Below are 23,438 nucleotides of genomic sequence, written 5' to 3'. Positions count from 1 at the left end.
ACATGGGCCCACTTCTCAAGCCTGTCCAGGTCCCTCTGGATGGCATCCCTTCCCTCCAGCATGTCGACCACACCACACAGCTTGGTGTCATTGGCAAACTTGCTGAGGGTGCACTCGATCCCACTGTCCATGTCACCAACAAAGATGTTAAACAGTGCCGGTCCCAGTACCGACCCCTGAGGAACGCCACTCGTCACTGGCTTGGACGTTGAGCCATTGACTGCAGCTCTTTGAGTGTGACCGTCTACTCAATTCCTTATCTACTGAGTGGTCTATCCATCAAATCCACGTCTCTCTAGAGACAAGGGTGGCCTACAGGACAGTGCCAAATGCTTTGCATAAGTCCAGGTAGATGACATCAGTTGCACTTCCTTTAGCCACCAGTGCTGTCACCCAGCCACCAGATTTGTCAGGCACGATTTGCCCTTAGTGAAGCCATGTTGGCTGTCACCCGTCACCTCCTTATTTTCCACATGCCTGAGCACAGATTCCAGGAGGATCTGCTCCATGATTTTGTTGGGTATGGAGGTGAGTTTGTCTGCCCTATAGATCCCCAGGTCTTTCTTTTTGCCCTGTTTAAAAATGGGGGTTATGTTTTCCCTTTTCCAGTCAGTGGGAGCTTCACTGGACAGTTGCTCTGTATTCCTCCCAGGCTATCTGCCCCTGCTTCTACCCTTGTAGAGTGTGGAATCTAAGGGCAGTCCTGATCTGAAAGCTTTGCAGAATAGCATCAGTCTTTTCTTTTACAGCAGACTTCAGATGTGTTAGGTTTTGGCCTGCCCCTTTTATTCTTGCTTTTTGTTAACTGGCATCTGTGGTGGGGTTGCTTTGGCTGGCTGCTAAAATGGGGGTGCCAAATGAAAGGCACCTATGCAAGTCTTGAAAGAATTTCTATTTCTAGTTTAAATCAGGAGTGTCAGTAAGGTTTCTCTAAACCGTGGTAAGCTTAGAATAGCAAGTCATTCTCTGGCAAATTAGCAGACTCCATTATTTGCATTAGTTGGTTTTTTTACCCTGCTTAGTAGGACAAAACTCAGAAGTTTCAGTAGCCTTCAACTATTCTATTTTTTTGAAACACTGATGGTGTGATGTTTACATACGTCACCTGGAATTATAAATTGACAGTAAATCAGAATTGTGTTTTTGTGAGTTAATCTTTGTGATGGCTTTACATTTAAGAGTAGCTGGATTGTTTCTTTCGTGCTGAGCAGGTTTAATTCAGTGTGTCGCATTCTTTTCAGAACCAAGCACTTGTACATATCAAGTAAATGGGCATAAAAGATTATGATGACTGTATTTAACAAACTGGAGCTGATGTTCTCCATGCTAATTAAAGAAAAGTGTTAGGGAAGAATCAGTTGCTCTTCTGAGAATGTATTTCTCAAGCCAAGCTTTTCCATGCAACTTTTAATAATGATATGTTTTAAAGATTTTTTTTTTTTTTTTCCTCCTGCTTCTAGAGAATTCTGAGCTACTCTCCAAATTTGAGGACTGTATCCTCAAGCTTTCTGGCTGAACTGTCAGTTCAGAGAGAGCTTGAAATATTCAGTTGGGTTTATAAGCTAGATAATCCTCTGTGATGATACAATTGTTTCATAGAAAAGCTGTATGCTGCAGAGTAATTGACTGAAAGAGTTCTAAACCATCAATCTCTCTTGAAAAGCACTAAATAATTGAAAGACATGTTCCTTTTAATGATTTTGAAAATTAATAGAATACTGTCAGTAATACTGAAAATAACTTTTTTTTTTCCCCCCCTTTGCTGTGAGTGTTAAATAGAAATATTATTTGCTCTAATTCTTCAGAACTGGAGGCGTACGCAGGTGTCATCAGTGCCTTACGTGCACAGGGAGACCTTACGAAAGAGAAGAAGGATCTTCTTGGAGAACTCTCTAAAGTGCTTAGGTAACCCTGACCTTTTTAAAATAAGAACTGATGACCTGTTTGGGGTTTTTTTCCGGTATCGCGTGCTTTTTCTATCACTAGTCTCACAAAACAAATCTTAATTTAGAGAAGTAATTCTCCATCTTGTGGGGGTTTGATTCCTATTCTGCTTTGAGTTTTTAGTAAGGAAAACAACTGTGTTTCTGTGGTTGGAGCTTTACTGTTTTGTTGGTGTTTTGGGAGATACCGAGTGTCAGAATCGTTACAGGTAGCTCGTGAGTGTATGCTAGCTTGGAGTTTCACCAAGGTAGGACCTCAAGGTCTTTGGGCCCAAGTTACATCCAGAAAGAACGCTGCGTGTTCCGTGCAAATTTTTCTACTGTGTGCTTTAAATTTATTGCTCTCGTTAGGAGGTTGGATTCTAGATGTTTTGCAGGGGTACCCTATGAACAGTAACGTTTTTTTATTCTTCAGTAATATTTTTGAACAATAATACATTCATTCTTTCTCACTGTGATAGAAGAAGTTAAGCGACGATCTCTTAAATGTAAATGCCTGTTCCCTTTTGTCTCTTGAGTGGATTATTCATAAGTTTCATTTTAGCTAGAAGTTTTAGATAAATGTTCATGTCTCTGTCTGACTAAAATATATTGCTATTTTTTTTAATAGTATTTCAACGGAGCGACATCGTGCTGAAGTTCGGAGAGCAGTAAATGATGAACGACTGACGACTATTGCACACAAGTAAGTTATAGGTCATTTTCTGCGTGATTTCCAAAGGTACCCTTTGGAAAATCCATTATGCCTTAACTGTATGATAGAACTTTGAAGATTGATGGTGTTTTAAAGTAAAGTAGTTGAAACAGTGTATGGATGAAGGAATTACTTTATCAGGGAACTAGAAACTGTTATTTAGTACTGTTGTATTTTGGATCTGAAAGCATCCCATTCACTGTACAAGTACAATATTAAAAACAGTCTTTTGTCTTGAAGAGCTTTCTGTAAGGTAGACCAGAAGAAAGAGTAGAGAAAATAGAGAAATCCATAAGCAGGATGAATATGTTTGCTTTATTATTTTTTGTTTTCTTTTTAATTTTATTTAAATCCGTTTGGAAAGGTTATATGAAGAGGGACTTAACTACATAGAAAGACAAAGGGAGGGAAAGAGGTGGCAGAGATTAGTGGAAAACAGTGTATCAGCACAGAGGGGGAAAAAATGGTCAGAGTAAAAAGAACTGCAGCAAGCTAAGTGATTACATCAGTGTCCACTGTTCTCTGCTTGATGCAGCTGCTGTGCTGGCATCATCTGGGCTGGTTACTCCTTGCGTTTACTTTCACAAGCTCCACATGGTTTTGAGAGGTGGAGAGGAGCAAGAGGGCAAACGCCTACATGTTTTTGATAAATACTTAACAGTAAAAACTGTTTTTAAACAGAGCTGGATTGCGAGTGTCTATTTTTTTTCCTTTTTCTGTGCTACAACCATTGATTTTTAAGTTTTACTATGGTAGCTTAGGTGTTACGGGGAGGAAAAAAAGCAAATCATATAAATAGCAGGCCATTTGGAATTAGCAATTGTCTGATCCAAGACTTGCCAAAATCAGCATACTCTTTTAGTGCTGCAGAAGGGCGTTTTAACATTTTGGTGCTTTAATGTTCGATTTTAAAGAGTTAGAAACAGATTGTTTACCAAACAAAGAACACCACGTTCCTTACACTTCTTTAAAGAAAGGGGAAAAAATAATGAAAAATAAGTATTTAATTGTCAAATCAGGATTCTTTTCTTAAATCGAGTTTCCTTTTTAAGTAGTAGTTCTGTTTTTAGCATTTTGCAGAACAAGCGTAAAGTTTGTCCTGAGGTGTTGAACCTCAGACAGATGAGATACTATAATCCAGACAAGATGCAATTGTGAAGTACTGCATCTCTTTATTTTTCCTGTGGTAAATTCTTTGCAAGTGATGGTTGGTAATACAGACTTAAATAATTTTCTAACTCATTAGAAAGGCAGGCTTTGCTAGCTTTGCTATGTACGACATTTGTAGTCTTATTTTTGATTTTTAAAACGTGTTTTTTACCTCAGCTGATGCAGCTCTGCTCATACTGTTTGAATACGTATGAAGAACACTGAAGCATATCAGGACTTAACAACAGAGCAGATCCTCTGCATTTTACAGGCTAATTTATGGTAGCTTTTGCTGCAACTTGCTTGCAACAGTTCACGTGAGAAGTTGTTTTTCAGAATATATTAATACATTGAATGGGTTGATTTGTTTAAAAACATAACAGCATTGAAAAATAATTTGCAATTTTGGTTTTGCTGATTTGACAAATGACTCGTATAAAACAGTCATAAACAAACACTTCTCCATCTAGATAAGAACATTTTTTTGGATCCATTCTAGTTTGTGTGTAAGTCGTAAGGTTAAGAGAAAATGAGAGTAGCAGGCTGGTTGCAATTGAGGAATATGCACAGGGTGTATTTAAATAATTTCGTGTTCTGTTACCCTGTTTGGAACTACTTTAATAAGTCTGAGAAACTTTTCTGCTCAGGTAAAACAAGATTTGCATTAGAAGCTGAGGGTTTTCCCCATAACATAATCAATTTCAATAGTCCCTTATGAAATGTATTGGATATCTAGGTATTTTTGTCATCCAGAAGTAGAGAGTGTAGCAACTACCTGAATAGTAACTAATGTAATGATGGGCTTTTGAATGTGACATCCATAGCCCTCTGGCCCTTTAAGGGCTCTGTAAAACAAACGGTAAGAGAAGAAGCAATGCTTAAATTTTCCATGGGAGGATTTCTACATTGGGTCAGAGAAGCATAAGGGCTTTCATGAAATAAAGTTGAAGATGTCTTTAGAAACTGACTTTTAGACTTTCATTGTTGAAAAAGGGCACTTAAATGTGTACTGAGTATTTTGGAAACCCAGCAGAATACTTACGGAATGTGCATTTCTGTTTAGTATGTCTGGACCAAATAGCTCTTCAGAATGGTCTATAGAAGGTCGTCGACTGGTGCCGCTGATGCCACGGCTTGTTCCACAAACAGCTTTTACTGTTACCGCTAATGCTGTTGCCAATGCAGCTGTTCAGCACAACGCATCTCTTCCAGTTCCTGCAGAAACTGGAAACAAAGAAGGTGAGAGAAAGCCAAGATTCTACTACAGCCTATGGGAATATAAAAATAATGTCGCGGTATAGATCGTTATCTTAGATTTTAAGTGTTAGATTTAAAAAAAAAATTAATCTGAATCTTTCTTACTGAATCTCTTCTTATTGTAGAATCTCCTTCTCTGGAGATATTCAAAACCCACCTGGATGCCATCCTGTGCAGAGTGGTTTGAGTGATCCTGCTCTAGCAGGGCAGTTGGACTAGATGATCTCTAGAGGTCCTTTCCAGCCCCTAGCAATCTGTGAACAGTATTCATAGAAATATGAAAAAATGTTGTTTGGTTTTTTTTAAAGATGCCTTTGCAGCATCTGCAGCATAAATCTGACAAGTTTGTGTTAGTGAGCACGCTAGCAACTGAAGTAAACAACCCCAAATTGCCAGGAAATGTGGGGGAATTTCACTGGTTAACTTAAGCTCTGTAAACTATAAAAAGTTGGACTGATGGCTTAAGATTTTGTGAAGTTCTTCAAGTGATAAAAGATGTTTCAGAACACTTTAAGAACGTAAGTGGGTTTTGGTGAAAGTCAACATTTTGTTGTTTTGTTGATTTTTTTTTTTTTTTTATTTCAGAATAAACATACCAAGTTAACAAGTTAAGAGATTGTTTTCTGCTTTCCCTGTGCCTTTTAAATAATGGTAGTACACATTCCATCTCACTTGGCTGAATAGGCTTGAATTATGCTTCATGCAACTAGAGAATGTGTAACACTTCTTAAAATAGGCTGGTTTATTCTGGTTTTATAAGAAATACTGGATCATGGTACTATTACTTATAAGCAACAGTTTAAAAAAAAAAAGCTGATTAGCAAAATCAGTTATTCATTACTGAAGGAATATTTTGGTTTCTTCAACTGATGTACCGTTGAGGAGAGGCACTAGCTATTTTCTATCAGTTGCCAGTCTAGATATGGTCATTTACAGAAAAGCAAAAAAGGTTGAAATATCAAATGAAAGCTAAAATTCAAAATAACAAATTGTAAAGTTTAACATCAGTTTAACAGAAATAAAAAAATCTAGAATTGGCAGCACAGATTTCTGGGGATGGGAGGAGGGGAGGTTAGATTTCTATGTTGTCTTTGAAGGCTGTTAATTCCATGGCCATGCTTAGGTCAAACTGGGGAGTATTCAACCGTGACAGGATTGCAGAGGCAAAGATGTGGATAATGACCCAATAAGTCTTTGGCTTCCATTTCAATTGTTAAAACAGTGATAGAATAATGGGATTCTGCACTTCAGTTATATGGAAGGTGTCTTTTCTCCTCTTCAGTGGTGGTTTGCTATTCCTACACAAGTACCACTTCAACCCCAACATCTACCCCTGTTCCAAGTGGCAGTGTAGCAACAGTGAAGTCCCCCAGACCCGCCAGTCCAGCCTCCAATGTAGTCGTCTTGCCAAGTGGAAGTACTGTTTACGTCAAAAGTAAGTGACACTAGCAACTGATTAACAAAAGGGAAAGAAAGGGACAGTCTTGTGGCTGAAGCATGGACTGAGTTAAACTCTCTGACCTTGGGCAAGTCATTTAATGCCTTTATGCCTTCATGTAGTCTAAAGAATGAATTTATTGCTTCCCTTTTTCAGAGAAACTGTGTTCAGGATAAATCCACTCACTGTAAAGTGCTGCAGGGAACAGTAATGGCAAGGACAACAGGAGCAAAAAGTATTTTGAAAATAAAATGTAGGAATTGCTGTACATCAGTGGATTTCTGGTCCAGCTTGTTCAGAACTTGTCTTTAAGGTGGCTCTGCTGGTTGCTTCTGCAGAAGGCATCCCTCTTCCTTCTGCTCAAGTAATGCATAGTAGTCGCTTGAGTTAGGAAGGGTACCTCCTTTCCACTTTCGCAGCTGACCTAGACTTTTTTGGAATACAGTAGTTTGGGATGCGTTTATATGCTTGCATTAACTATGTCTGGACATTTTGTCATTTATTTGGAAGCAAATCTTTGAGGCTTGTGTTCCTGGGCAACTGTGAAAACTCCATACGAAATCCCACCAGATACCCATTTTCATGTATTTAAATTTGGAAATCCAGGGCATGACATCTGGAAATAGGGGTTTTTTTTCTTGTCTCTCTCCTGCTCTTCTTCTTCGGCTAATAAATCAGCTAGTTCTAAAAGCAGAATATGTCCTCATACTTATGCCCAGCTCATCAAAGGTAGTTTTATTTACTAATTAAAAATGTTTTCTTCAGTCCTTATTTGGTGTTTATCAAAATGCAGGTGACAAAGATTAATAGTGGAGTTGATAAGTGCCATCTTTATGCTTGCTGTGGATACCTTTAATATTTAAAAAAATATTTTAATCTTTATGCTATATGTGCATGTTTGTATAAACTTCTAGCTAGTCAGAAATGTCACGTTATACGTAAATATAATGTGACGTGCAAACCACCGTCTTTAATGGTTATATCAGCCCGTGGAACCCATTACATTAAGATTTTTCATTTTTCTGATTTAATGCACTAATCACTCAGCTTTAGTTTAAAGATTCAGGAGAAAATGTGCTTAACCTCTTAAAAATTAAATTTAGACCTTTATTGAATTATTACATGGTAATGAGTGTAAAACTGGTCTAGACACATGATAGAGGGATGAAAGGTTCTCATTTTTATTCCATCCATCCCTAGATTTCAATTTTTTCCGCACTGTACGTGCTTCATTTTGTTCCTTTTTTTAAAAAAAAAAAAAAAAAAGAATCGTGTGTCTTTCAGAATGTGTTGTATCAGTCACGTTAGTTTTAACAAACCTGCTTAAGAGCAAACTCAGGAGGCCTGAGTTATAGTCGTGACTTTGCCACTGATCTGTTGTGTGACCTCATCCAAGTCACAGTCTGATTGAGCCATTAACCTCTCTGTGCCTCTGCTTCCTTGCTTGTCAAGTGTGAGTTCTAGTCGGGCTGTGTTACCTTTTAGCTAAATGCTTGCAGAAAACTTTGTGCAAATGCAGCTTCTAACTTGAAATTACAGGAATGACATTCTAACAGAACCCCAGCAGTGAAAACAGGAGAAGAAATGAGCTGTACTTAATGTAAAATTGTGTTCTGCTAGTTTAATCTTTCTTTCTTTCTTTCTTCTGTGTTGTTTGGGGGTTTTTTTGTGGGTGAGGACCGCAAAAAATAGCTTTCTCTTCGATATTTCTTGGTGACCCACCAAAATAACAGCTGTGTCCTAGCATCCTAGCTGCATGTGGATTTTTGATTCAAATGGATTCTGAGGTTCTGAAATTCCTGCACATTTTCAATGTGATTACTGACCTCACACTTGCAAGCTTGTGTAGTGCACTCACAGTAATACTGTAAAGGCCTGTTCATAATAGACCTTAAAGCCATGTAACCAAATCTCTGCTGGAGATCTCCTGGAGATCACTGCTAGGCTTGTTCAGGGCCATAAAGTACATTGTTGATTAGAGCTTTGAAATCCGGACTCGTAGATCCACTCTTCATCCATACTGCTGCAGCCAGCTAAAACTATTTTTCGGAGTTCAAAGCAAACTTAAAATAGAGCCTTTGCTTCTCTAGTTCAGTTTCCCGTCTTTGTGTGGATACAACTGTCAGCCTTCTGAAGTGTACCTGCAAATGAGCTGGTACTCGGACTAAGAGAGAATCCCATTTTTCAGAAATCACTTGCTGTGCTACTAGGCACTTTCTTGTTCCTGGTAATTCCTGCGTCTTCACTTTTCGAATGCCAGAATATTTAGTTATTTTAATTGGAGATTGACCGTAATTAGATCTTGACCCTAATTAGAGATTGACTGCCAACCAAGTTTACTTGGGTTACCAGCAAGACCGCTTTTTGCCGTGACAGCGGTTTTTGTCTTTAAGTCTCAGGCATACAGAACAAGATCTTCAGTCTTACTCTGCATAGGGGGATTGCGTCTTGTCGGCTTATCTCTGTATTTTAAAATTGTCTAACACTGGCTAATTTGGTAACCGTAAATGCTACCCAATGGCTGTAAGAGATTTTCAAGGTTATTAAACTATGTCTTTCTGTAATGTGTGCCGATTTATGAACTTACTGCCTACTCTGGAAAGTTTTGTATGGATTTAAGATCCATTAATCACACTGTTATCCTTTGCTCAGCTGAATATTGCAGCATATATATTTTTTATATATGTGCAGTAGGTAATTGTGAGGAAGAATGAACTCCTTTGAGGCCAAAATTCTTTTGTTTTTCATGGTTGTGTGTTAGGTGCTGTTTTATGCAACAGATATAAACCAAACAGGGCAGAAGCTGATGAAGTGAGGTTTGACCTTCATAGTTAAATTATGTCATTAAAAAAAAAAAAAAAAAAGGATCTCAAGATGCTACGTTGAGGTGAAAGGGAGAAGGGTATAGTAATGATGAGCATGGCATGAAAGCAGGTACAAAGGTTGAAATCAGAGATGACTGCAGGAGGATAAACTTCAGTAGTCTGGTTGCTGTAAACAAAAAACTAGCAACAACAACAACAGTGTAGTGTAAAGTTTTATACTAAAATGTGCATGATGTTATCCCAACCCCTTTGTGTGTGTAGTCTCATTAGTCAAACTTCTGGAGACAGAATGAAAACCCTGTACTGGCTCTTATGTTCTTTTAATCTCTTAGACTGAATGAAGTAACCCAGTAACTGAGTAGCTTGTGGTTTTTTGGGTCTTGTTTCCTTGCTTTATGACACTGTAAGTGTGGTCTATGTCAAGGACCAAGACCATCTGTGATGTGGTAGAGGTTAGTTGTGACCATAAGGTGTAATTTATCCTTTATTTCTTTTTGTCTTATTTGTAAGTGACTATAAGATTCAGCAAATTTGCTGTGTTTTAGAAAGCACTGAGGGCTGCAGATGGGGAAAATATAATTTAGGAAAAGTACTTCTTTTCCAGGTGTCAGCTGCTCAGATGATGATGAAAAGCCCCGCAAAAGACGGCGAACGAATTCTTCTAGTTCTTCCCCTGTTCTCCTGAAAGAAGTTCCGAAGGCAGTGACTCCTGTCACTAAAACTATCACAGTGCCTGTAAGTGGCAGCCCCAAGATGAGTAATATAATGCAGAGCATTGCCAACTCCTTACCACCACACATGTCGCCTGTGAAAATAACCTTCACTAAGCCCTCAACGCAGACAACAAACACAACAACACAGAAGGTATGTGGGGGAAGCTGCCAAATGTTACTTTATTCTGGCTTTATCAATGAATAAGATGTGATGTTTGACTCTTCCTTTCTATGAACTGTCTGGCTGGTTTTTTAAGGATTGCACTTGGGATAAAGTAATCCCTCTTTAAAAAGAGCAAAGAGAAAACCAAACTCTTGTATGAATTTAGTTCACCTGTGTGTGAAAGGACCTGGATTGACAGCCGTGGAGACTGAAGCCCTCTTTTTATCCACAGAACAGGTACAGCACAGGCAGCGGGAGTGCAAGCTTCCCCCAGACTGCCCCACCAATGTGCCTCAACCCTGACCTGAAGGGACCACTTCTAGGGATGAGAGGGGATTCAGTCTCCATGCTCATTCAATTCTTGGCCTCTCTGGTGAGACTGCCAACAAGGTTGCCAGTTAGTACCATTTGTGGTGTTGGGTTTTGTGATATGGACACTAGTCCACTGAGAACTGGATCACATAGGCCACTGAACAGCCTTCAGATGGTAACAACTATTGGTCAAAGGTAATCTTTCTTATTTCTATTTTCCTTATTTATAATTATTCTTTGCAGTAGTAGAATTCCAGGAGAGGTGGCATGGGCTTTCCTTTGCTAAGCCTTTTGTCTAGAGACTACTATTTTTGGGGGCTATAAAGCTTATTCTTGGAGCTGATCAAAGACTGGGGGGCTTTATTTTCCTTTCAGTACTAGTGTGCCATTTATCATTCTACATAACAGTGTTAACAGTGGTCCAAATCAGTTGTGTTATTTCAGCTGATCGTGCCCAGCTTTCACCAGAATGCAGTGTGTGGAAGAGGTTTTCTGTGTCGAAATTTTGTATTGGACCTAGATTTTACGTGCCTGATCTGTGGTATGACTATTTTCCCATGCTTTAGGAAGCGTTTCAGATGTGTCTACTCTTTTGTTCTTAAGATTTAAAAAAAAAAAAAAAAAGATTAATGGCTCAGATCAAGTTAATTCTTGGTATGGTTATTAATTAAGGCAGACTTGGGGCGGGGGGGAGGTGTCTGTGGAATTAATTTGGCCTTGATACTGACAGACTAATGGTAGGCTGGCCACTAACAAGCATTTTTTTCCAACTGTGAGAGTTTGACTGTTGAGTTCAAACCTTTGCAGAGTATTTGTTCTATTAGTCTTCTTAATTGTTTTATGACTCTTATTTGGATTAGCAGAGTTCCCATGTCCTGATTTTTGGAAACTTTAAAACCAAGGAAGATTAACTGAAGTAGTGTGCAATAAAGAACTTGCTTTCTGGCCTTTTCCCACTTCAGAGCTCTTTGATGCTTTCATTTGATTCACTCTTCTTTAACAGCATCCTCAATCAAATTTCGTCCCTGGAGACACGTATAGAAGTCTGTGAGTGAGCATAAACCATCAAATAAAATGTCCTGCATTCAATGCAGCAAATCCACAGCTAGGATAGGGCTTAATGGACCCATCCCGTTGCTCTTGTTAGGCTCATCTTTTTGTGCGGGAAGAATTTTTTTGTCTTAAACTGCCGTAGTGTTGTATCAAGTATGAGTGTTATATATCATGGTAGTTAAAGATGGAGTGTCTTAAATCTCCAAAAGGAAGAGAATGGACTGTTGATAGGGCCTTTTCTGCACTTGTGCATCTGCTTGGTCTGGCATGGAAATTATAGGGTTTGCTTTGCATAGTATTGTTTCTCTCTCTTACTAATCTGCAATGGTAGGAAAATCATCTCTTGTTTCATTAGGGAGCCACAGTGGTGTTTGTATCTGAACTTGTCACACTACCCTCTTTTGTTGGATTTAGATATGCCAAAATACGTAACTGGATCATTTTGGTGAGAGAAATGCCTTTTAGTGGTTTTAAATGTCAGACTTGTTAGACTCAAATTGGAAATGTACTATTTTAAACAAGTGCAGTTGGATATGAGTGAAGTTATTGGATATGAATGAAATTCTCCGTTTCTGTATGCCAGCTCTCTGAATTGTTTTGACATTTTAGTAGGTTGGAGGAAGATTTGTCGTAACAACTAATAATGTCACAGCTCCAATTTCTGGATTCTCTTATTATAAAGTCCTCTGTCTAGGACACAGAAGGAATCTAGCTAGCGGAGCTTCTGGCAGTTAATGCCTTTATTTCTTCAGGGACTAGGTTTTGATGTCTCTCAAAATAGAGCTGACAGGACTAATTTCAGTGTATGTTAGGAATTAGTTTTTACCTGAACAATTAAAATCAACAACAAAAACAAACAAACAAATTGCCTTTTTGTAAAGTATTTTTTTTAATCAGGCAATCTTTCTGCTGTAAAAGATGTGATGCAGTTTTGGTACCCATGATGAGGTTACTTTCATCATTGCAAAATTCGTGAGAAAATAGTATCTCGAAAGTATAATTGTTGTGATTTAAGCTTTAATACTTTTATTTTTTTACCTAAAAAATATCTTTTCTGGATATACTTTATACATGGAGATCACTAAACTTTGTTCTGCTGTGTTAATTTTGAAAGAAGAAACAGAACAAGACCCAAACCTGCGTAGTCACAGGACAGCAATCATTGTTGAACTATAATGCTTTACAAGGTTTTTTTTTCCTTGAGTGATTAAATAAAGTGTTATTAAGTGATAATCTCGGACTGATGGTTTTATCTCTGTCTTTGACTGAAGAGCAATAGTGTTCAGGACTTGTGATTACGCACAGATTCTTTCTTCATATCTGTACTTAGTTGAGATGCTGAACTTGTGGATTATATAGGAGGTTTAATGTGAATAATCTGCCTTTTTTTTTAACTGCAAGTTGTCCTTTGATTGTGTTCCTAAATTAGTTATCCTAGGTGGAATGGATCTGTCCCTAAAATTTGAACACTTGGGAAGTGTTGCGGGTGTTAACTGACCATTTAAGAAATGGAATAAAACTCCAGAGGCGCATCATAGGATCTCTTCACCTGCAAGCCTTGTACCAGAATCAAGCTGTGTCGTGTTCAGCTCGTCTATGTGGTCATAGCCTGAGAGCAATTTCAGAAGGGTGTTTTGATTAAATCAAAGTTAGGCAGAAGGCAAAAATAAGAGTGATGCAGAGGAAACATTCTCCCTGGAGAATGCGGTAAAGTGGTTGAGCAGCAGATGTGGAAACCTTTCCTTCAGGCATTGGTCAGTTGTGGTCAACCTACTATAGCTCATGGAGGTAGTAAGGTTTTGGTTTTCCTCAGATCAAGATATTAAAGGCTCAGCTAAGTAGTGGGAACCATAAAACTAAGCAGCACTGGCAGGGAAAGGAGAGGCAGCCATGGTGGTGAAATTGGCTGTTTTTATTCCATCCATGTGGTTATCTCTTGGGTTTTTTCTTCTCTTTTTTTTTTTTTTTTGTTAATTATAAATTCTTAAACTCTTAGTGCTTGATCTGCCACATAAGTCTACTTCTGGTGCCATTATCATGTTATTTCTTTTCTCTATCAGGCAAGGTTTCAGTAGTCCTTGTGTAGTAGTGTAAGACTTTTGGTTTGAGCTGACACAGGTTTTCTTTACTCCTTCTGTCCTTTTTTTCTATCTGCTTCTGTTAAATCAAATAATTAATAACTTTTAATTTTCAAGGTTTTTAATAAATTAAATTTTTATTGGGACAATTACATCTTTAAAACAACTTCTCAATGTTTTTGCGTGGTAAACTGATAATATGTTGTATTTCTGTGCTGTATGTTTCTATTTTAACTGTGTGTTTGTAAGTACAAGGAGATACGGATGAGCAGAATGACAGGAATCTCTTTATTTAAACAGTCCGATATTCAAGACTTAAGAAATGCTTAGTTTTCTAGGTCAGTTGCATAAGAACAGACCTCTTCCAATGTTGTAATGAATTCTATGGGTTTTTTTCTATGTCAAATCAGATTCGTGGCATTGTAATTGTAACTCGCATTAGGGGTAATGTTTATTGTCTTTAGACAAATGGACAGATAAGAGAATTTCTTGTTATAGAGAGCACTAATTAAAGCAGAAATTGTTTTAAACCTAAACCAGATTTTTCACTGGTGAGATATTGTTTATAGCCTTGTGGATCAAAAATATTTCCCGTTACTGACTCTGCAACTGCTTGTTAATTGTCAAAAAGAAAAAAAACCCAAATACATCAATTCTCGCATTGCCATTTCTTGATGTATGTGCAAGGTGTGGGAAAATAGTGTTTAAAACTTGCTTGAAATCCCTTCAGTTCCATTTAAAATGAGCTTCAGGCTTCTTGGCCCAGTTTAATGAAGCCAAGCAGTTCATTCCTGTCTATTTGCCTTCATACATGAGATAATTCTTCTTTAATTAGATAGCAATTGTTTTCCTCAAAAAACCCAAAGCAAACGAAAAACTCCACCCTCCTAATTTTAAGGAACTGTTCATCACCACTTCTTCAAACTAGTTGAATTTTTTTGTTACCAGCAAATGTGAATATGACACTTAAACAGTCTCAATAAACATGTATCCCTAAAATTAAACACAGGTAGGCAAATATATTACTGAAACTTTATGCATTTTAAATAAATGCAAAGAACAAATGAATTTCTCGTTGTTCTCTTTCTTCTTTCAGGTGATAATAGTAACCACCTCTCCAAGCTCAACTTTTGTACCCAACATCCTTTCAAAGTCCCACAACTATGCAGCAGTTACGAAACTTGTCCCAACGTCAGTCATTGCCTCAACTACTCAGAAGCAACCAGTGGTCATAACTGCTTCCCAGTCCTCTTTGGTCAGTAGCAGCAGCAGCAGCAGTAGCTGTTCCACTCCTTCCTGTACTGCGAATACTATTGCTGTGACTGCTGTAGTATCATCTACACCGTCAGTGGTTATGTCAACAGTAGCACAAGGTATGGCAATAACATTCTATTTGTTAAAATTCACTGATGAATTGGACTTATTTTTTTGCGAATAACATAGGGGAGATACGCTTTATGTTTACATAAATGATGGGTAAAGCACAGGAGATGTGAAAGAGGTCTACAGATGAAACTAATCCAAGCTACTCCTCAAAAATTTTTGTTGAACTCTTTCACTCTTTACTTCAACAATTAATGTGCAGGTCCTCTTTTGAAGAGAACGTGTTGAGACAGCTTTTATTTTGAAAAGATTTTACTTGCAGCATTAAAACACTATAGCCTGAAAATGATTGGTTTTAAGAACTCTATCTGATGCATGGGCAATGGACGCTTCCAATATTTGAAGATGATTGCTTCTCTTAAAGCTTGATTTACAAAAACATGTAAAGTTAACATCAAATACAACTTAGGTTTGACATGCCCAGTCTTTAGAATATTTCTTGTGGTTAACTAATCTTGATGACAGTTCTGAAAGGTACAGAAGTGCCTGTACCTTTTTATATGTACATTTTATCAGCATCTCAGTTTTTCAAGTCCTTAAGAATTAAGACCTGAGTAGGCCTGGATTAAAATTCCTAGGTTTCCGATTTCTAATTCCAACTATGCTAGCTCTACTGATTCATCTCCACAGCCACTACCTAACCATTTGGAAGGGAAGCTGTAGATGAATGAAAGGGCCTCAATGACCAGCACTTGAAAAATACTCTGCCTGACAATGAAAAGTGTCACATGGCAGATTCTCCTGGTCTGTATTTTCCATTCTTATTCCATTCAACAAAAAGTTGTGCAACCAAATCAAGGCTGAGGAGGCATTTTGCCTTCTATATTGCTTCTGTTAATCAGATCCCGAAGATACTGATTTACAGAGCAGAATTTCATTTTGTTTGAACTGTGGATTTTTAGTTTGATGATGGAAGAGGCTATAATTCTAAAATATGAAGTGGAATATCTCTCTCTGTTCCCCACCCCCCCCAAGATTATCAGTGTCACTGCAGAAGATGCTGCTGAAACATTTTGACATAAACTGATAATCACTCCAGCTGTGAAGAAAGTTAAATTCGTGAATGAAAACAGCTGACCAAGGAAATGGAGAAACTGTCTTAGATGATGCAATGACAAAAAGGTTGCCTATTTAGTTTGCCAGAATTGTAGCTTATTATGATTTCTGTCATTATCACTGCCATCTGTAAATGTAGACAAATAAGAGAGATTTTCTTTCTGTTTTCCACTGCAGTTCGGACTTGGTTAAAAACTGCCTTCGTAAGACATAGACTGTATGTTTGTCTTTTTTGGTGCTTACGAATGTGCAGTTTAGAATATAGATGAAGTAAAATTTTGCTGGAAACATTGTGACATCTATGTAAGGGGATGACAGAAATGAATATCAAGATTTATTTGGGAGCTTTGTCTTTCCATCTTAATGCAAATCAGTTCTAATAACTTTATTATATTATCTGCACAAAAAAAATGTGTTCCACAGTTTTTTAAATTACATTGCATTACTTGATTCATTCTTTTAAAATAACACTGTGCTCACTAACAGGTACTCCCTTCTAATGTTGATGCATTTGATATTTGTCATCCTCATGTCCTAGCTTTTTGTAGTCATGATTTTCACTATAAATATTTAGCTTTCTTGAAGCTTGAAGATCAGGCTTTGAAAATATTTGTGAATTATTTGTACTACAAAAGGTGCAGGAAGTAGACCAAGATTGTGGTCTTTCCATTAGCTACTGTTCTGCTGCCACATTGAAAATCTGTGTAAAGCTCCCTTGCCTCTGAACAGAGCACCTCTGCTATGTGTGACCTTTTTTTACTCGTGTATATCTACGCATCTTTCAGTAGTAAAGACAGTTTAAATCCAAAAGTATTTAAGAAATTGTAATATTTTTCTGTCGTGTTGCACTGTTCAATCCTAACCCATTTACTCTTTCACAGGTGTGTCTACATCCGCCATTAAAGTTGCCTCTACCAGACTACCTTCCCCAAAAGGTTTGGTTGGAAATCCAACTCAGATCTTAGCACAGTTTCCCAAACAGCATCAGCAGTCCCCCAAACAGCAGCTGCACCAAATACAACAGGCCCAACAGCAGCAGCAGCAGCAGCAGCAACAACAGCAACAACAACAGCTTGTGCAGTCTTCTGTAGCTCAACAGCAGCCACAGCAATCTCAGTTGCCACCTGGCATCAAGCCCACCATTCAGATCAAACAGGAATCAGGTAGTTGGAGTTAATCTTGGGTCATATTGCTGATTGGTGAGGTCTAACCACAACTCAAGAAAGTAGGGCAGAATTCTGTCCTAAAATGTGCATGGGGAGCTATCATTAAGGCATAATTGCTTGAGTACAAGATCTGGCATGAAACCTGGATGTGAGTAGATAGTGAAGGATGTCTTAATGTTTTCAGCTAACAATAATTGAAGAATTTAGTTCTGTGACTCTTCTTGTTTGGTTGAGGTACTACAGACCATGCTTTAGGAATAAATGTTTTATCTTTAGAGATTGAAAGGTATGTAAGTATCTTCAAATATAACATGATTGGCAACCTAGAAGACACCTGTTTTCTGAAGACTCAAGAGCTGTTCAACTGTATCACCTGGAAAAAGAAGTTAATCCATGTTTTAATTCTTTTCTTGGGCAGAGAAATCAAAACCTACTTTTGAGGTACTTGTCAAAACAAATACAATTAGATCTGAGACTGGAAGTTGGACTGGATTCTTCTTGTAACATTGATTCATACAGTTGACTTTGGGCAAGTCGTGTAATCTTTCTATCTTGGCTTTACTGTAGAATACAGTTTTTATCTCTGTGAGATGTAGTAAGAAGTAATGCTTGTGAAATTATCAAGTTCTAAAGGAAGAAGTGCTATAAAAGTGCAAAGTATTTTTATGTCCATATTTTATATTAATCATGTCAGTAAAATTACTATTTTATATTCGTACTATTTAGATCAAAGAATTCAAATAGACTGTAGAATGAAAGAATAAACAGCCCTACTCCTGTCTGTTGATAAACTTCCTTTGGGATTATAGGACCATTGCCTCAGAAAAAAATATCTACTAATGAAGATAGATGAGGCCTCCATCCTCCAGTCACTGAGCAGTATTTGATCAATAAGAGCCTCACTCCTTGCCTTCTACCATGGGTTTAGGCTCAGTGTGCTTTTTAAAGTTTCTTTGAAATACCATCTGATACCTATTCTTTTTGGAAGATGAGAGTCAATTTTCACAGAGACTTTTCTTTTTATCCAGTATCGTGCCTGGATGATTTCTCTTTCCTATCTTCATTATTTAAGTTTGGAACTATCTTGTTCCATACTGCTTTTATAGTCAGCATAGAAAGAAGAAGACAGCTCTAGAGGGTGTTTCACATCCTGAATAGACAAAATTGTTCACCTAGAAATAATTTTCTATGAATATCAGTGCCTACATTTAGACGGGATTAATTCAGACTGGGTGTTTTGTGGCATTTTATCATCACAGTGCAATACGTTTACCTCATCGTGGAATAGAACGCAAGATGCAAACATCCTGGACATAGTTCTGAACAGATGTCATGAATCTCCTGGTTTGCAGCTGAGAAGTGAATCTTGCGGAGGTCCCATTCCACTACACAAATTGGGAGAGAGGGAGCAGAATCCTTGCTGTATTAAGCTGTCCTTGGCCTTTGTCCTTGCTGATTCTACTCAGGGCTTGTTTCAGCCCAATTCCTTTGTGGCTTCAAGATAACCAGTAAATCAAGAGGAAAGAGAGCAGTTTACTTAAAGCAACCTTCCCTAGCCAGAGTTCCTTCTTTTGTGCTGAAAGTTTTTTTAATTTTTCAGAAGGATGAAATTCAACTAGGAGAATTAAGACACATCAGAATTTACAGACTAAGTTGATGAAGAACTATTTCACTTTTAGATGGTTCATTGTATATGAACCAATTCAGTATTGGTTGTAACCTGTTGGTTCCTGGGAAATGTTCTATTTTTTTGAATCATGGAACAGAAAAGGTTAAAAATTACTTCAACAAATCAATGATGGAATGAAATCCCGTGCCTCAGTGGGAGTAGCTAGGAATTGTAACAGGCACATGAAAGGCAAAGATGATGACTGTCTTGTTATTTGCAAATAACAAACAAATGGAAAAAAAAAACCAAGAAAAAAACCCCAAACAGCCCAAACAAAACAAAAAAATTCTTTTCAGGATCAAGAATATAACGGGCTCAGAATAGAAGCCTTGTGAGGCTCTTTGCCTACTAGGGCTTGGTCTGAGAAAGCATTTCAGAAAGTAACTTTTCGTGCCTGTATTTTAACAGTGACCTTTCTCCTTTCCTAGGTGTTAAAATAATCACTCAACAGGTGCAGCCCAGTAAAATCCTTCCCAAACCAGTTACAGCGACCTTGCCCAGCAGTAGCAATTCACCTATTATGGTGGTTAGCAGTAATGGGACAATCATGACAACTAAACTGGTCACTACTCCCACTGGTAAGTTATGGTTCTGAGAAGGGAAGGGAGGGTAAACCCAGACATACAGGTTCAATCATGGTTTATTAGGGTAAAAAAACCCACTTCTTTCTCATGAACAGTGAGCACAACAGCACATTCACAATCCTGGTGATATTTCTTCTAGATTAGGATTTTTGCACTGAGTGCTCTTTTATTCCTCGTAGCATCTTTTTGAATCGGTACACAAAAATATGATTGCTCTTTCCCCACTGGGTTTATTTTAAAGGAAGTTTTCTTGCAACTTATACTTTGCACTTCTGTAGCACCTTATATTAGACAATTTACACTAATTTCACTTTTTAGGTACGTTAAGCAGATAGGTCAGTATCATTCCTATTTTACATATATGGACTTTAAAAGACAAGTGACTTGCTCATAGTCCTGCAGTGAATTTATAAAAAGGCCAGTAAATTGAATTTTAAACTCCCAGTATTTTTTCTGGGGATCTAATTGTATTTGTGTTTTCTTATTGATTAAATAGCAGAAATAATGCAGACTGTTTAGATTGTAAACTTGCATGAGGAAAACTTGAAAGGCAGCTTTATCCTAGTTTTCAGAAAACTTACTTCCTGAATTTTGAGAATGGGTTGGGAATATTAGCGTAAACTAATGGTTAATATTCTTTTTTTAACTTTGAAGTATTGCACTAAAACATTCTTAAGTACATTGAAAAAATCCAGCAGTTTTGCAGTTCATTTAATTGGTAAAACCTCTATTGTGCTCTCTCACATTTGAACACATGGCTTTCTTGTTATAACAAACTGTTTTGCTCTGTAATCTTTAGCAGTTACGGTCTGTAGTGCACTACCTGCAGCAGTACGAGCAGGAGTGGAATTACAATGTTTATGTAGCTTTTGACTCCTGTTATTATTTTGATCAAGTTTCTTTTCTGGACTCAGCTCTGTTTCCATTCTGAGAAGGAGTGGGTAGGAAAAAACCCAGTATTTGTGTCAGGAGTTTTCTTTTGTACTGCTAAATGCTAAATCTATAAAATTGCATTATCATTATAGATTATATTTTTCTTGTAGAGTGATATTTAGACCAGTCATTGGCGATGTTCTTTATAAAGGAATTTGTCATATAGGAGAAGTGAGATTATAGGTCTCCTTCAAGAGAGGAAGGGATCAGTTCTGGTAGTGTTACCAGATGCTGAACTTCTGGGCATCTAAGGGAGCACGTGGCAAACTTGCAGGGTAGAATCTAAACGCCTATTGAAAATTACAATCTTAGGCACAAGGACATGAATTAAAATACGGGAGTCATGGAACACTTTGTAAAATACTTCAGAAAACTCTTAGATTGAATTTGGTATATGCTTCACTTTTGCTCTGCTGGGTTAAAAAGTACTAGGAGAATTGTAAATAAATTTGTGAATAAAATCTAATGCTTTTCTTCTAAACTAGCTTTTAAAAATTTTTTTTCCAGAAATACTAATAGAGGATCAGGTTCTAACAATGAATTTTCTCGTTCTCTTGTTAAAACAGGAACTCAAGCAACATATACACGGCCAACGGTCAGCCCCTCTATAGGGGCTCGGATGGCTGGAACTCCAGGAGCTGCTACTTATGTGAAAACTACGAGTGGTAGCATCATTACCGTAGTACCAAAATCACTGGCTACGCTGGGAGGGAAGATTATCAGCAGTAATATTGTTTCCGGTAGGCATACTAGTTTAACTTATTTCAAAAGTAACTTTAGACTTGCTCTAATTGTTCAGGGCTTTCTGTGGGTAACATGCTCAAATAATTATTAGGAACTTTATTGGAGAAGTTAATTCAGAAGAAAAACAGCTGAGGATAAAGAAGAAAATAGGGGGTAGAAGTTATGGAGGGGAAGTGTTCTTGAAGATTGCAGTAGTTCTTGTGTTTAAGAAGGAAATATCTAATGTTAGGGAAGCCTGGGAGGAAAAGAGAAATGTAGGGGAGGAGAACTACTACTATGTTAAATTTAGCTGTGTAGTCACCACCTTATCTTGTTCTTCTTTTATCAGTGTCAGCCTGTCTTTCCCTTACCCCATGTTCTAATTTAAGTTTTTCCTCCCAGCCTCATGCAGACCCTGCTGCTTATCTTTGTTTGTCTGCTGACCAGCCTTGATGCTCTCTGCCAGTACAGCCTCTAAACATATGGTCTCTTTAGGACCAGGACCAAGCACGCTCACACCAGTCACAATTTCTTAGTATCTGTTTTGGACTTTTAACAGTGCTAATGCAGAGGAGGTCTGCTGCATTTCCTAGCTATGAATTCCTAGCTATGAAGATCTTTTCTAAGATCCACTGGGTCTGTTCATCCTGTCTAATAGTATTTTTAAGTTGTTGGTGCTTACCGAAGACCTGACCTGGCACCAGGCAGCTCCTGTCACTGGAAGGTGTTGCACAAGCTGCCCAGTAAAGCCACTATGGGGTGTACCTCAGTTTTTCAGATTCGATTTCTACAAAATGATATTCAGTAGCGTCTTTGGGAACAAGTAACTTTTTTAGGCTGTTGTGGGTATGATGAGTTGTTAAGACTTATACACAAATGCAAGTAGTATTCTCTGTGCACCAGCTAAAGCAGGGAAACCCTTGACTGGTCCTGATAAGGACAATAACCTGAAACAATCCAAGTTTGGAAAGGACGCCTGCTGCTTTTGTTGTTGTTTTGTGGTGGGTTTTTTTGGGGGTTGGGGTTTTTTTGGTTGGGTAGTTTTGTTGTGTTTTTTTTCTCCTAAGGGAACAGTCTTTAGATGCCTCTGAAATCACTAGAATTAAGTAAATCATGATCTTGTCTCAGTATGTCTTCTCTTTCCCAGAATTAGTAGAATTACTAATTTGAAATATGGAATGAAGTATCTACAGGCATGACTAATGGGTCGAAGGTAGTGAGATGAACCCTTGGGCTTGCAGCTCTGCTGTGATAGTGGTACTTTCTTCAAGGAGAAAGCGGAAGGTGTTGCTAAAAAGCTGTCTGAGTCGATAGTGAAGTGGCAGTCTGATAACACTGATAACTTATGTATCAGCGTATCTACTCTTGTAGACTGTAGAGGGCTGACCAGAATTACTTGTCACTGCAGGTAAATAAAAACCCGATACAGGGAATGGAATTAATTAAATACTGGTAGAGGAACAGAAATAGCCAACAGAGCTCTTCAAAGAAAGAACAAAAAACCCCACCCTTTTCAACTTTTAAGAACTGATTGTAAAACAATAGCATATTTTTTTTCTTTTTTCCTTCTTTCAATCCACTACTGGTCACTTGTATTACAACAGTTCAGTGCCAGAGAGAGAGCTGGGTATTTTTCTTGACCAGAGATACATTCTTGGTATGTAGTTTCTTCTACAGAAGTTACCTGTAGAAGAATATTTGTCGGTGCAAATAGGGCCTTGAGTATTAGTGGTGTCCTTATCCCCCCCCTAATTCTAGCCTTTGAAAAGTTAGACCTGTTAGCTTGAGAAAGCTGTATTAGCTCTGTAATTTGTGAGAAGGGGCTGACTGTCCTAATATAGAATAAATTACTCTGTCCTGGGCATGCCTGTTTTTACTGTAGGTGAAAGATTTGTTGAGTGGGAATCTAATCTTTGTATGTTGAGTTGGGTGACATAAATTCCCATTCCAGATGCTGCCCTTTTGTTTTTGTTGTCGTGCTGTCATATTTAAATGCAATGATTCCTATATAGCTCACCAACTTGTACAGTGGAAGGAAATGTACATGTGATTAAACTGCACATTATTTCTTTCCCACAACAATTTAGGAACTACAACCAAAATCACTACAATTCCAATGACATCGAAACCCAATGTGATTGTTGTGCAAAAGACTACTGGAAAAGGAACTACAATTCAAGGGCTTCCAGGCAAAAATGTTGTCACAACGCTGTTGAATGCTGGGGTAAGTAAAAGTTCAAGTCTCAGATCGATAGCCAAGTGCCAGGCTGTGTGGTGGCTGCTGCATTCATTCGGCTAA

The 23,438-nt window shown here is 37.9% G+C and overlaps 1 protein-coding gene across 20 annotated transcripts in view; it reads left to right on the top strand.

The window, feature by feature from the left end:
• Positions 1 to 23,438, top strand: part of EMSY (EMSY transcriptional repressor, BRCA2 interacting) — a 42,339-nt gene that overhangs the window by 4,604 nt on the left and 14,297 nt on the right. For 13 of the 20 annotated variants that reach the window (XM_075742579.1, XM_075742574.1, XM_075742578.1 and 10 more), the window contains exons 3-12: positions 1,806 to 1,905; positions 2,554 to 2,628; positions 4,850 to 5,025; positions 6,326 to 6,478; positions 9,911 to 10,170; positions 14,722 to 14,998; positions 16,946 to 17,227; positions 19,328 to 19,477; positions 20,983 to 21,156; positions 23,227 to 23,363. In XM_075742579.1, coding sequence (XP_075598694.1) covers positions 1,806 to 1,905; positions 2,554 to 2,628; positions 4,850 to 5,025; positions 6,326 to 6,478; positions 9,911 to 10,170; positions 14,722 to 14,998; positions 16,946 to 17,227; positions 19,328 to 19,477; positions 20,983 to 21,156; positions 23,227 to 23,363 — 1,784 coding nt within the window. The remainder of the gene's footprint in view (positions 1 to 1,805; positions 1,906 to 2,553; positions 2,629 to 4,849; positions 5,026 to 6,325; positions 6,479 to 9,910; positions 10,171 to 14,721; positions 14,999 to 16,945; positions 17,228 to 19,327; positions 19,478 to 20,982; positions 21,157 to 23,226; positions 23,364 to 23,438) is intronic. The other 7 variants (XM_075742583.1, XM_075742586.1, XM_075742581.1 and 4 more) reach the window with 3 other exon arrangements.

Source organism: Balearica regulorum, chromosome 1, assembly GCF_011004875.1.
Source record: "Balearica regulorum gibbericeps isolate bBalReg1 chromosome 1, bBalReg1.pri, whole genome shotgun sequence".
NCBI classification, from domain to species: domain Eukaryota; kingdom Metazoa; phylum Chordata; class Aves; order Gruiformes; family Gruidae; genus Balearica; species Balearica regulorum.
This window is presented reverse-complemented; position numbering and strand designations above follow the sequence as displayed.